Source organism: Tupaia chinensis, unplaced genomic scaffold (genome assembly GCF_000334495.1).
Source record: "Tupaia chinensis unplaced genomic scaffold, TupChi_1.0 Scaffold143986_1, whole genome shotgun sequence".
In the NCBI taxonomy this organism is placed as follows: domain Eukaryota; kingdom Metazoa; phylum Chordata; class Mammalia; order Scandentia; family Tupaiidae; genus Tupaia; species Tupaia belangeri.
The window spans coordinates 1-14,121 of NW_006203837.1; the positions used below are offsets into that span (position 1 = coordinate 1).

The 14,121-nt window shown below is 36.5% G+C and overlaps 2 protein-coding genes across 2 annotated transcripts; both read left to right on the forward strand.

The window, feature by feature from the left end:
• The first annotated feature begins 7 nt into the window (after positions 1-7).
• LOC102481662 (olfactory receptor 4F15) lies at positions 8-973 on the forward strand. The gene has a single exon (XM_006165669.1). It carries the CDS (start codon positions 8-10, stop codon positions 971-973), a length of 966 nt encoding a protein of 321 aa, XP_006165731.1.
• A 12,211-nt stretch (positions 974-13,184) lies between these two features.
• Positions 13,185-14,114, forward strand: LOC102479151 (olfactory receptor 4F6-like; the record flags this gene model as incomplete). Its single annotated transcript, XM_006165663.2, has 1 exon — positions 13,185-14,114. A coding segment is annotated over exon 1 (930 nt), but the record flags the coding sequence as incomplete, so codon positions are not given.
• Between the last annotated feature and the right edge of the window lie 7 nt (positions 14,115-14,121).

Sequence of the window (14,121 nt, forward strand, 5' to 3'; positions counted from 1 at the left end):
AAAATCAATGAACAAAACCAATTATTCATCAGTGTCAGAATTTGTCTTCCTGGGACTTTCTACCTACAAACCAGTGCAATATTTTCTCCTTGCCTTCTCCATAATGTTTTATGTAACAATTATTCTAGGGAACCTTCTCATTGTGCTTTCAGTGACTTTTGACCCTCATTTACATTCTCCCATGTACTTTCTTTTAGCTAACCTTTCATTTATTGATTTTTGCTTTTCTACCTTAACAATTCCTAAGATGATTTCTGACCTGTCCTCTGGGCACAATACCATATCCTTCCAGGGCTGTGTCATACAGATATTCGTCCTTCATGTTCTGGGTGGATCTGAGATGCTGCTGCTCATAGCCATGGCCCTGGACCGATACGTGGCCATATGCAAGCCCCTTCACTACCTGACCATCATGAGTCCACGGATGTGCATTTTGCTTTCATCAGGTGCTTGGGTTATTGGCCTCATTCACTCCGTGGCCCAGTTAGCTTTTGTGGTTCATTTGCCCTTTTGTGGTCCTAATGAGATAGATAGCTTTTACTGTGATCTTCCTTGGTTTATCAAACTAGCCTGCACAGACACCTACAGACTGGAGTTTATGGTTACTGCCAACAGTGGGTTCATTTCCACTGGCACCTTCCTCTTATTGGTTGCCTCCTATATCTTCATCCTGGTTACTGTATGGAAGCGCTCTTCAGGTGGGCTGTCCAAGGCCCTTTCTACTCTTTCAGCTCACATCACTGTGGTGGTTTTGTTCTTTGGACCGTGCATCTTTGTTTATATGTGGCCATTTCCCACAGCATCACTGGATAAATGTTTTGCCATTTTGGACTTTCTTATCACACCTATCCTGAATCCTGCCATTTACACATTGAGGAATAAAGACATGAAGCTGGCAATAAAGAGACTGAGTCATCAACTCCTGAGCTTTAGAAAGATTTCCTTAATAACTCACAAGAGAACAAGTTCCTGAGTGCATTTCAAACAATTCTACTAACACAAATACTTACCTCACTATAACTTCAGGATTATCTGACATAATTGTTCTTGGCATAGGAGGAAAGCCAGACGATGTTGCAGCAGTCTGTGATGTCCTAGATTCACAACCTTAGGCCTTTCTGTGCACATTGGGCCGAAATGTATATGAATGTGAATTCCTGTGATCAGGGCTGAGTCTTGAGGATGGATTATGGCATGAAGACCCTGTTGAGAAATACTTCTCTCTCATGGGAGAAATAAAGTTTAAATAAAGAAACAAATATAGGAGGTCAGAACTTCTTAGAAAATGTTATCCAAAATTAATAATAACTTTTGGATTACATATCTGATTTCTCATTTGTGGATTATTTTTATGTACCTTAAGATTTTCTAGTATGCAGCTTGCATTTATGTGTGTGTGCAGCTTTTTTTTTTTTTTTTAGTCTATTGATGACCTTGCAATGTTTATGGAATCCTGATTATAATTCTCTAGTTGCAGAACCACGGGTAGATATTTGTATTTCCCTTTATTTATGGTTTGGAGGACTTCCTTTCTCATAAAGAGATAAATTATTTTCCACTGGGACAGCAGATGACATAGCAGTTAAATCGCTGGACTTCCACAGAGTCAATTGCAGTTCGAGTACTGGACTCGGTGGCTTAAAACTCATGCAAGGCACGTGTGTGTGCATGCCCCAAATCATCAGAGGACAATGGGGGAGAAGGTATTGCAGAATGGCCATCCCCCGAGGTGTGATTTCTTTCTTTCTTTGTGTCTGTCTGGTGCATCCTATAGCAAAAATCTCTCAAAAAATAAATTAGCTCCCACTGTATTTCTTTGGATCAAAGTAGACACATAAATTCATATTGAATAATTTTGTAAGTTCATTTTTCATTTTCTTATAACATATACATGAAAGAGATTTGAATTACTCATTGTAATAAACATTCTTCTTTAGGCTTAATATTTTTCTTAACTCACCATTTCATAATATTTAAAATAAATGATTTATTATTAAGCTGTATTGAATTTAAACATTAAGTTTCTATTTAACAAATTATTTGAAATCCCAATATAGCCCTAGGAAGTTTTTATAGGAAGTTGATGAAAAAGCAGAGATAATTGCCTTAGAATATGCTGAAATTATGGCCAGATATCATAACACTTACAGTTAAATTAATTTACTTAGAAATAATACACTGAAATTTCTGAAGAAACTATGAAATATATACTTCTCACTCTCTCTCCATTTTTTTTGAAAGGTTTTACCATAGAGTGCATGCACTGGTTGGAGATAGACAGACAGAGAGAAAGTGAGAAATCACCTCCCTCTCCCCGTTGGATGGTCCTGCTGCAACTTATTCTTTTACAATCTTTTTTGGATTTACTACTTGCACACACATGTGTCCAGCATGATTTCCAAACCACCATGTCCAGGACTCAAACTGCAGTTGGGCATGCGGAAGTCCAGAGCTTTAACCTCTATGCCACCTGCTGGCCCCAATTTTCCTTATATTCAAACTCAGTATATGAATAATTAAATTTATATCTTGTCTTAAAGTTAAAAAGTGCATGAGAGAGAAGGATTTAAAACCTGGAGGAGGAAAGGATAGAGTAGACGAGATAAATAAACAAAGTGGATGGGAAGGGTAATAAGGAAGAACCGGAACATGGTAGGAAGAGGGATAGGAGGGAAAGCCTCAGAGATGGGATGTTTCATAGATTAGGCCTGTAGTTCCACATGCACTTCTGTTTGTCTGAATTCCAACTGACTTAAGCCCTCTCCAGTTTGTGTAGGACAGGGAAATTAATATATGTTGTTTATATCACAATTTTTGAAATTGTGGCTTAATGTCTATAAGCCAGTCAATGAGTATGCTTTAAACATTAAATGGATGTTGATCTGATAATTCACCATCAGGGATGATTTTAAGGTAGATAGCGTGATGGCTTGATATGCATATATTTTATAAAATAATTACTAAAATTAAATTAAATTTCACATGCATCAGCTCACCATACTGTACATTAGATCCCCTTAACTTACTCATTGACACCTAAAAGTTTGTACTCTTGGACCAATACCTCCCATCCTCCATCATAACTACCATCTTCTTTCAGTTTCTGTGAGTTCAGTTTATTTCATTTTAGATTCCACATATAAGTAAGATGCAGTATTCTTTTTTTGACTTATTTAACTTAGCATAATTCCCTCAAGATTCATATAAGCTGTGGCAAATGATAGAATTTTCTTATTTTTAAGACCCTATCTATTAAAGCTCCTAGAAATTGAACCAATTTCAAAATATTCTTGTGCCAAAATAAATACTTTAATATTACTTTTCCACAAACTTTTTCATGCTCCTTTGCATAAGCACCACAATTTCATTACACATTCATTTATCGAGGAGTATTCAGGTTGTTTTATATCTTAGCTATTGTAAATAATACTGTTATGAACATGAGAATGCAGATGTCTTGTGCTTTGCTGATTTTATTTCCTTTGAGTATATACTAAGAAGAGGAATTTCTGGGTTGCATGATAGTTTTTGAACAACTTCATGCTTTTTCCTTTAGTGGCTGTACCAATTTACATTCCCATTCACTAAACACAAGGGTCCCCGTTTCTTCCACAATTTCACTTTCTGTGGTTTCAATGACTGGTGTTTTATCTCTTGTCCTTTTTATAATAGCCATCCTCTCTGCTGTGCAGTAATTTTTCATTGTGGTTTTGATTTGCATTTCTCTGATGATTTCATGTTGAGCACAATTTCACATTATTTTGGCTTTATTTCTTCTTTTAAAAAAATGTCTATTTGGGTCTTTTGCCTTTCAAAATTTGAGTTATGTATGTGTTTCTTTGTGTGTGTGTGTGTGTGTGTGTGTGCTGTTTAGTTTTGTGAATTCCTTAGATTACTTTGATATTAACTCCTTATTAGATAAATGATATGCAAATATTTTGTGCATTTCATAAATTGCCTTTCATTTTGTTGATTGTTGTCTTTGCCAGGCAGAAGCTTTTTTTTTTGGTGGTGGGGTGGAGTGAGGTTTTTTCTATAGGGCGCTTGCATTCACCAGAAAGAGAGAGAGACAGAGAGAAAGCGAGAAGTTACCCTCAATGAGGGATGGTCATGCTGCAATATGTTCTTCTCCATTATTCTCTTGGGATCTTGGGCTTGGGCATGCAATGCATGCACACAACCCCAGCATGAGTTTAAGCCAGCGAGTCCGGGACTCCAACCGCAGTCAACTACATGGGAGTTCAGTGACATAGCCATTAAGCCAACTGCTGGTCCCACTGAGCAGAAGCTTTATAGTTTGATATAGTACTGCTTATTTATTTATGCTTTTGCTGCTTGTGTTTTGGTGTTACATATTTGTAACAAAACAAAAAAACCGAAAAAGAAGAAACTTGCTCAGACCAACATAAAAAATATTTCTTCTTGTTTTATTCCCGGTTTCTGGATACAAAATCAATCTACAAAAATCAGTTGGATTTCTATGAAGTGACAATGATCTATCTAAAAACAAATAAAGAAAAAATCCCTATTAAAGTAGCATCAAAAAAGAAAAAAATTCTTGAGAATAAATTTAGTCAACAAAGTGAAAGTACACGATAGACTGTATAACATGGAAGGATGAAAATAGAAGACACAATGAAGTAGAAATATAGTATTTTTTTTTTTGAGAGATTTTTACTGAGAGGGTGTGTGTACAAGCTGGAGACATGAAGAAAGACAGAGAAAGAAAGCAAAAAGCCACCCCTCCAGGGGGCATGACCATGGCACAGTTCCTTCTCCATTCTCCGGTCAGGATTTTGGACACACATGGACATGTGCCCAGTGTGAGTTTTAAGCCTCTGAGTCTGTCCATTTCCTCATGATTTATACAGAAAATAACTTTAAATGACTTATTGTAAAAAGCATACTTTTTTGGGGAGAGGTTTTTGTTATAGCTCACCAGAAAGAGACAGAGAGACAGAAAGTGAGAAATCATCCCCCGGGGGGGATGGCCATGCTGAAATCCCTTCTCTTCCTTTCTCCTCTGGGTCTTGCGCACGCATGCACATGCACCTAGCATGTGCCACCAGATCCAGGACTCGAATCACAGTCAACTACATAGGAGTCCAGCGAAATAGCCATTACACCATCTTCTGGTCCCTAAAAAGCATACTTCTTTAGGCTTAAATATTTTTCTGAACTCACCATTCCTCTTCTGAATATATGCTCATGTCCTTAATCCTGGAAAACTCAAATCTGATGACAGTGGGCTGTAAGAACAGCCCTCCCTTGACCAGAAAATCTAGTGAGTTGTGAGTTACAGGTAAGGCATTCATTTTGATGCTCTATGGAGTCCACAAATCTCAAAACATAGCTGGAAAAAGAAGTCCTGGACATTTCTGGAGAATGTGCTGCACTTTGAACCATCTCAATTAGTGTGCATGGCAAATGATACTAAAACATTGTGAAATTGTCTTAAGTATGATAGAGGAAAAAACACAGAGAACTAGCTAAGAAATATATAGCATATAGATTATATATTAGCAGACACACATTGTATCTGACAATATTTTTTCCCCCATGGATAAGCATTATCCATATTCTAACTAGATTATGTAATAAATCATATTGCAATAAAACAAATAATTTTCTGCACTGATCACAGTCACTGAGAGTATGACGCATGTATTTACTTCAGAGAGTAACCTCTGAGGCAGAAAACATTCAGGATACCTTTATCATGTTCCTTTTGGACCTCGTAGTTTCTGAGTTAAGAGAATCACTTGATAAGAGATCTGATGAATATAATTAAAAGTTTCTAATGATGAAAGTTAAACATGACTTAAATTTCATTTTTATTTCACATTTTTTAAAAGGAAAAGATTACTTTATTTCAGAACTAATCTGCTATTTCAAGTCCTTGCAAAAGCCACGTGGCTTGTGTGAATGGGAGTGGATGACCAGTACTGGAAGATGAGTCAGTCACTGATGCCAACTGTGGCTATAACAAAACACCAGCTCAGAACTGCTACTTCTGTGAGGATTGAATAGAGAGTTATGATATATAGATCTTATATCTCTTTCTTTACTTTTTGTCTAGCTGATCTCTCCAGAGGAGTCAGTAGGGTGTTCAGATCCCCCACAATTATTGTGTAAGTCTATCTCTGCACTGAGATCTAACAATATCTCTTTGATGTATTTAGGTACTCCAGTGTTGGGTGCATAGATATTTTTAAGTGTTACATTTTCTTAGAGAAAAAGTTCTCTTAGTACAATACAATGTCCTTCTTTGTCTCTTCTTAAATTTTTCATCTTAAGGTTTATTTTGTCTGGTACTGAAATCGCTTCTCCAGCCCTTTTCTGGTTTCCATTTGCATATAATATCTTTTTTCAGTCCTTCACTTTCATTCTATGTATGTGCTTATCAGTGAGGTGTGTTTCTTGTAAGCAGCATATAGATGACTACTGTTTTTTTATGCATTCAGCAAGTCTGTGTCTTTTAATAGGAGAACTTAATCCATCAACATTCTACGTTATTACTGATATATGTGGATTTATCCCTGTCAATTTATTAGTCATTTTCTCAGTTTTGTGTTGTTTTCCTGTTCCTATTTGTCTCTCTTTAGTTATCCTGATGCAATACAACTCTCAGTACTTCCTGTAGAACTTGTCTATTATTGGTGAATTCTTTAAATTTTTGTTTATCTGATAATACTTTTATTTGTTCTTTCCATTTGAAGGATAATCTTGCTGGATATAGTATTCTTGGTTGACATTGTTTTTCTTTTAATGTTTTGAATACATCTTTCCATTATTTCCTTGCCTGCATTGTTTCAGTTGAGAGGTCTGATGTAGCCTAATGGGATAACTTTTATAAGTAACTTGACATTTCTCCCTTGCCATTTTTAGAATATTATCTTTGTGTTTAATTTTTACCGATCTTGCTATGATGTGCTGGGGAGAGGAATTTTTTTAAAAAAATAATTACCTTATTTAACTTTATTCTTTTTATTTATTTTAATTTGACAAGATAGGGACAGAGCCAGAGAGAGAGAGAGAAAGTGAGAAGGCAAGCTGCCAGGTCCAGGACCCAAACCGTGGACAGCCATGTGGGAGTCCAGTGCCCTTTACCACCACACTACCGGCTGGCCCCAGGGGGAGAGGATCTTTTATGTTGACTCTTATTTGGGGTCCTTTTTATTTCTTGGGTCTGAATTTTTCCATGTTTCTCTGTATCTGGAAAACTTTCAGATAGTATTTCATGAAAGCGGTTTTCCATGCCTTTAGCAGATTATTTACCCTTTTGGAATAACTATTATACAGATATTTGGAAATTTCATGGTATCTAGTATTTCCTGTATGGTGCTCTCATTTTTTTTTAGGCAATTTTTTCCTTTATTTTTGGTGATTTGGGCTATGGAGACTTTGTCTTCTTTGTCAGAAATTCTTTCTTCTGCATGGTCCAATCTGCTGTTAATGATTTCTAGGGAGACTTTAATTTCTTGTATAGTATTCTTCTTTTCTAGAAGTTCTGTTTGATTCTTTTTTAGAGTATCTTTTTATTTATGGAATTCCTCTTTCAGGTTCTGAAATGATTTTCTTATTTCCTGGAACTGATTGTTTTCTTTTTTTTTTTTTTTTTGAGAGGTTTTTCACTATAGGGTGCGTGCTCTCGCCAGACAGACAGAGAGAGACAGAGAGACAGAAAGCGAGAACCCCAGAGGGGATGGTCATGCCGCAATCCCTTCTCCTCCATTCTCCTCTTGGGATCTTGGGCACGCACGCACATGCGCCCGGTGTGAGTTCTAAGCCACTGGGCCCGGGATGCAAACCATGGTCGACTACGTGGGAATCCAGCGACATAGTCATTACGCTAACTGCTGGTTCTTGGAACTGATTGTTTTCTTACGCATTTCATTGTTGTTTTTTTTCACTGTTAATATTTGAAATTCTTTTTCTGACTTTTCTGAGTATTTCTCTGTGCTATCCACTTGGTGAGGGACTTCCACTCTCACATAGGGAATAGTTAGTACCTTGTTTTCCAGTTTTCCTTGAGATCTGTGCTAGTTTCTTATCATTTGGTGCAATATTCACTTTTTTCTATTTATTGGAATAGATTATGTAGTATTGGTAGAGGGCTACTGTCTCCCAGGTCAGAGCAGGTAGGGGTAACTTCAGGTGCTAGGTGGTAGCAAGGTAAGGAGATATAACTTAGTGAAGAGGGTCATAGTGTGTGAGTTGGTATACCAGAAGTCCCAATAGCTCCTAGGCCCAGAACATGCACTCTCCCAAGGAGGCCTGCCCAGGGTTAAGTATCCCAGCGGGCAGTAGGCAGGGCAATCCCAGGTTGCTAGAGTGGTAGGCGATGGTGTATGTAAAGTCCTGTGTATGTTGGAAGAACTGCTAATCCTTTATATATATATTACAAATTATTTACCTTAAAGAATGCTCTATTTAATTTATAAATTAATATTAATAAATAAAATAACAAATTGTGGAAGTTAATATGCAAGTAAAGGCTACAAAATCCATAGGATTAAAGTATTGACAGGAGCAGAACTGATTGCTGAAAGTACTATGAAGCTTATTGAATTTGATTAGCTGGTATTAGAGCATAGTGTCTTATCAGGATATACTACTCCCACTGGGCCTATTATTTTGTGTAACAAATTTTATACACATATAATATAATTATATATTGTTTATAATTTACTTATGCATTATAATTTATTTTTATATTATTTTGCTTATGTAATCTATATAAATACATACATGTATATATGTATATATATAAAATCCAGAATGGCATGTGCACACATGAGGAAAGGAGGAAGAGTGAGCATTTGGTCATGTCATGATCTTCCTGCATCCTTCTATATTGTCAAGATCTTTGGCAATGTGTTTCTGGTTGATTGGATAGGCTAGGGACTGGATCAGTCCAGTACACTAAGGTTAGTGCCGCTTAGTCTGGGCAATATACATATGTATTTTTTTTTAAGAGAGATTTTTGTTAAAGAACACATATACATGCCAAAGAGACAGAAGGGGAGAAACCTCCTCAGGGGAGATGGCCAAGTTGCAATCCCTTCTCCTCCATTCTCCTCTTGGGATTTTGGGGACACACGCACATGCACCTGGCATATGTTTCAAGCCATCAGGTCCAGGATTAGAACTACAATCAGCCCTGAGGGAGTCCAGTGACATAACCATTACATCATCAGATGGTCCCTGGGTTAAATACTTAAAAAAGTATTTTATTATATGCAAGTTTATCTTAGAATAAAACAAAACAGAAAAAGAATAAAGTTGGAGAAATCCTGCCTAATTTTAACACTTATTACACAACTTCAGTCATATGGTACTGGTATCAGGGTAGACATGTCAACTATATAGAATTAAGACTCAATAAATAATCCTATATATGTGTGCAATAGATTCATGACAAAGGTGTCAAGACTGTTCAATGGAGGAAAGAATAGTGTCTTCAACTAATGGTGCTGAAAAATCTAGAACCCATAGGTAAATTAGATTTCATGAGTATGCTCCCAATGGAATTTTAAGTGATGTTTAATGTATTTGTCAATAGCTATTCATTTTTCACTAGTATTGATCTAAATGATATTTAGTTTATATATATACACATTAAAATGTTAGAGTTTGATATTTCTTGATATTATTTCACTGTTATATTTATTAGACGTAGTTTGCTTTCCACTTACTTTTTTTTTAAAAAAGTTTATTTATCTATTTTTTTCATGAGAGCGGGAGACAGAGAGTAAGGCAAAGACAGGTACATTCAGCAGAGTCTTATGTCATGATTACTCCTTCCCCCAGACTTTTTAGCCAGGAGACATTGCCCAGAGTGTGTAAGATTGGGGAACCAAACCAATGGTCTTCCATGTGGATTCAGCTTTGCTTTAATAGCAGGTTACTGCTGCTGCAATGAGTCAGCCAACATTTACTTTCTTTACAATACTTCTAATAATTTTTTCCCTTTAAGGCGTTGGAAAATTAAAGGTGGGATTTCCATGAAAAATGGGCAGAGGACTCAGATTATAAATTATCAAGTGGTCACCAAAAGCTGTGGTTAGATTGGGTTAGAACAGGAATGGTTTTGAAAATTCCTAATGACATCACATTCAGGGGCAAATTTCCTGAAAGATTCTGTAATTGGGAAAATACTGCTTTCTGGCATTTTTTTGGGGTGGGGATAGTTAAGTGAGGATGGTACAATTAATCAATTGTCTACTAAGTTTACCAATAATTTTTCTTACATGGGTACTGCATAGTACTTATGCTATACATTGAAACTCATCTTTATTTTTATTTTTCAATTCAACAACCACTTATTGAATATCTAGTCTGAAGCCAGTCTTTCCAAAGGGAAGTTAGAATTTTTATTGTTCCATAAATTTAGATTGTGTCTTGATTTACCAGGACATTTCTGGGTATAGAATATTATATTTTAGTAGAGACAGGCAAACCTTGGAATGGGTTTTAGAGTGAATTGCCTCAGATTCTCCATATATGTGTGATAATTTCTAGAATAACAATTGTTTTTTAATAATTCTACTGGCATCAGTTTTCAATAAGGTTAAGATGTAGGAGTCAATTTTTTTTTTTTTTACCAAGAAACCATTATCATCAATTATCCACCTATTTAAATGTGTATGCATGCCTACATCCATCAAAACACCTGCCTTTCTCTCAAAACCACATTATTACTTTGGACTAAGATTTATGAGTAAGATTTAGTCCCTGCTCCCAAGAAGCTCATTGATCTAGCAAGGGAGACAGTGAGAGTAATCATTTGTAGGTTATATTTTAAAGTAGGCAATATAAGAAGTTTGCAAGAATGACGTGTGAGTAGCGAGGAGAAATATTTATCCAGATTAGAGAGGAAGACGGAGAGAGAGAGAGAGAAAGCAAGAGAGAGATAGAGCGAGAGAGATATCTTTGCTGATTGAGTGGTGAGTTGAAATTTTTAGAGCGACAAGTAATTAGCAAAGTGAAGAAGGTGGTTGGAGACCCATTTAATGCAAAATACGTAAATAAATAGCATGGGAAAACTTGAGCAATCATGAAAGAACAGGGAGTGTTTGTGGAGTTCATCAAGTTTGTGAGGTAGAGAGGCCAGATAAGAGGCCGGGGACCGTGGGAATATCAGCTCCCAAGAAGTTTGTGAGGTTGAGAGGCCAGATAAGAGGCTGGGGATCCTGGGAATTTCAGATCCCAAGAAGTCGGTTGCCATGCTGAGATGTTCTGAGGCCAGAAGACACAGGGATTTCGAGTAGTAAGCAGGCAAGGGAAGACTTAGGAAATACTCATAGGTGTGCTCTTTTTACTGCTTCCCTTTTAGATTTTATGATACTCTTTCTTACTTGTTTCTATTCTTCTCTCCTGTTTCTTTCCTCTCCTGCTCTATCCTTGCTTCTTCTTTTGCCTTTGATTTCCTTCATTTCTACAGTAGTATCAATCAACTAATTAACAGGTATGCTTAAAAAAATTAACAATAGACTGCTGTCGAACGCAGTCATGAACTGAATAATGATGTTTGTTCGAGGAGATACTGCATGTATTCCCATGGCCCTTGAGTGTGTACCGTATAGCCCAGATGAGTAGTGGGATACACTGTTTAGGTGAGTGTAAGTTTACTCCGTGATGTTTGCACAGGGATGAAATCACGCAATGACATGTTTCTATGTCCCTGACTGAAAGAGGTTTTAAAGTGGTAATGAATCTCTTACCGAAAGCATTTTATGTTCAGTGACTGTTTTTAAAGAGAAAACAGTCGATCTTATACCTGTAAAACTTTATTTCAATTTTTTAATGTCTACTTGAGTGGTGCTGGCATCACTACATTCTGAATCTACAGACTGCATCGCAAGATTCTTCTTTCATAGTTTAAAAATAAGTTTATTAAAAGCAAACTATGTACTTCATATTATACCAAAATAAATAATATATGTTATCTCAAAAAATAACAATTTATTTTAGTCAAAAGTAGCATGATGTTGTGGGATATGCTTAGAATGTCTAAATACTCCTACTTTGTTTCTTTCTTTCTTTCTTTCTTTTTCTTTTTTTTTTTTTTACTATTTCAGTATCTATTTAGAACTTCATGGAATTTATATTGAGAGGAAAAGCTCTATATTTTTTCAAGTTTTATTGGTTTTATAAACATCATTGGTTGAATAATTCACCATTTCCTCACTGATCAGTTAAATTTATTCAATAGTCTCTTGATGGATCAATTCAGCTCATCCTAGCCTTTTATATACAATCTTTTCATTGAGGTTTTGTGATCATGTGAAAATAGAAATATGAACAAGTTACTGATTAACATTCTCAGTGGTTTCCTACTATTCTTATGATAAAAACTGATGCTCTTAGGGATACTAGATTCTATCAGTTCTAGCAAGTGACTCTAGCCTCATTTCAATAATTCATCCTCTTGTACCTTACCTTCCTGTCTCAGGCTCTTTGCATGTGGCTTTTCCAATCTTGCCTACTCTGCTTACACTTATGTAATAATTCCATATTTAGCAGAGTCTTTGCAGGCACCATTTTGTCAGCTGTTTTCATAGTGCTTTGATCATTTTCTTCAAATCTGTGACCGGATGCTTGTATTAATTTATAGTAATTTAATGTCTAGGTCTACCAGTAGCCTGTAAACCTCTCAAAGCCAGAATCAGTGTTTAATCTCAGAGCTTGGTATAATACCTGGCACATAGTAGATATTCATCATGATAATTATTAAATGGATAAGTAAATGTATAAAATTTGCTAAACATCTCAAGGCTATTAATAAACATTTCTTTTTTAAAATGCCAGCTTTAGGGAACCAGCAGATAGTGTAATGGTTTTATCATTGGACTCCTACGTAATCCACCATGGTTCGAGTCCTGGACCTGATGGCTTAAACCATGTTGGGTACATGTGCATGCATGCCAAAAATCCCAAGAAGAGAATGAATAAGGGATTGTGGAATGGCCATCTCCCCTGTGGGGTGATTTCTTTTTCTCTGTTTGTCTTTCTGGCGAGCACACATACCATATAACAAACATCTCTCTAAAAAAATAAGCAAAATAAAATAGAATACCAGCTTTAAAAATGATTTGTTTGTTTATTTTAATAATTATTTCTAGTAAATTCTTTCTTATTGTTTTATTTCTGGTCTTTTAGAAAACACCAGACAAAAATCCATGTACGAAGCAAATTACTCTGTAGTGTCCGAATTTGTATTGCTTGGCTTTTCTACGTACAGACCAGTGCAGTATTTTCTCTTTGCCTTCTCCACAGTGTTTTATGTAACAATTGTTCTAGGGAATTTCTTCATTGTGTTTACAGTGACCTCTGATCCTCATTTGCATTCTCCCATGTACTTCCTTTTGGCCAATCTTTCATTAATTGATTTGTGCATTTCTACTTTAACAATTCCTAAGATGATTTATAGCCTATACTCGGGGTACAATACCATATCATTCTATGGCTGTGTCATACAGATATTTGTCCTTCATGTTCTGGGTGGATCCGAGATGGTGCTACTCATAACCATGGCCCTGGACCGATACGTGGCCATATGCAAGCCCCTTCACTACCTGACCATCATGAGTCCACGGATGTGCATTTTGCTTTCGTCTGGTGCTTGGATTATTGGCCTCATTCACTCAGTGGCCCAGTTAGCTTTTGTAGTTCATTTGCCCTTTTGTGGTCCTAATGAGATAGATAGCTTTTACTGTGATCTTCCTTGGTTTATCAAACTAGCTTGCACAGACACCTACAGACTGGAGTTTATGGTTACTGCCAACAGTGGGTTTCTTTCCACCGGCACTTTCCTCTTATTGGTTGCCTCCTATATCTTCATCCTGGTTACTGTATGGAAGCGCTCTTCAGGTGGGCTGTCCAAGGCCCTTTCTACTCTTTCAGCTCACATCACTGTGGTGGTTTTGTTCTTTGGACCGTGCATCTTTGTTTATATGTGGCCATTTCCCACAGCATCACTGGATAAATGTTTTGCCATTTTGGACTTTCTTATCACACCTATCCTGAATCCTGCCATTTACACATTGAGGAATAAAGACATGAAGCTGGCAATAAAGAGACTGAGTCATCAACTCCTGAGCTTTAGAAAGATTTCCT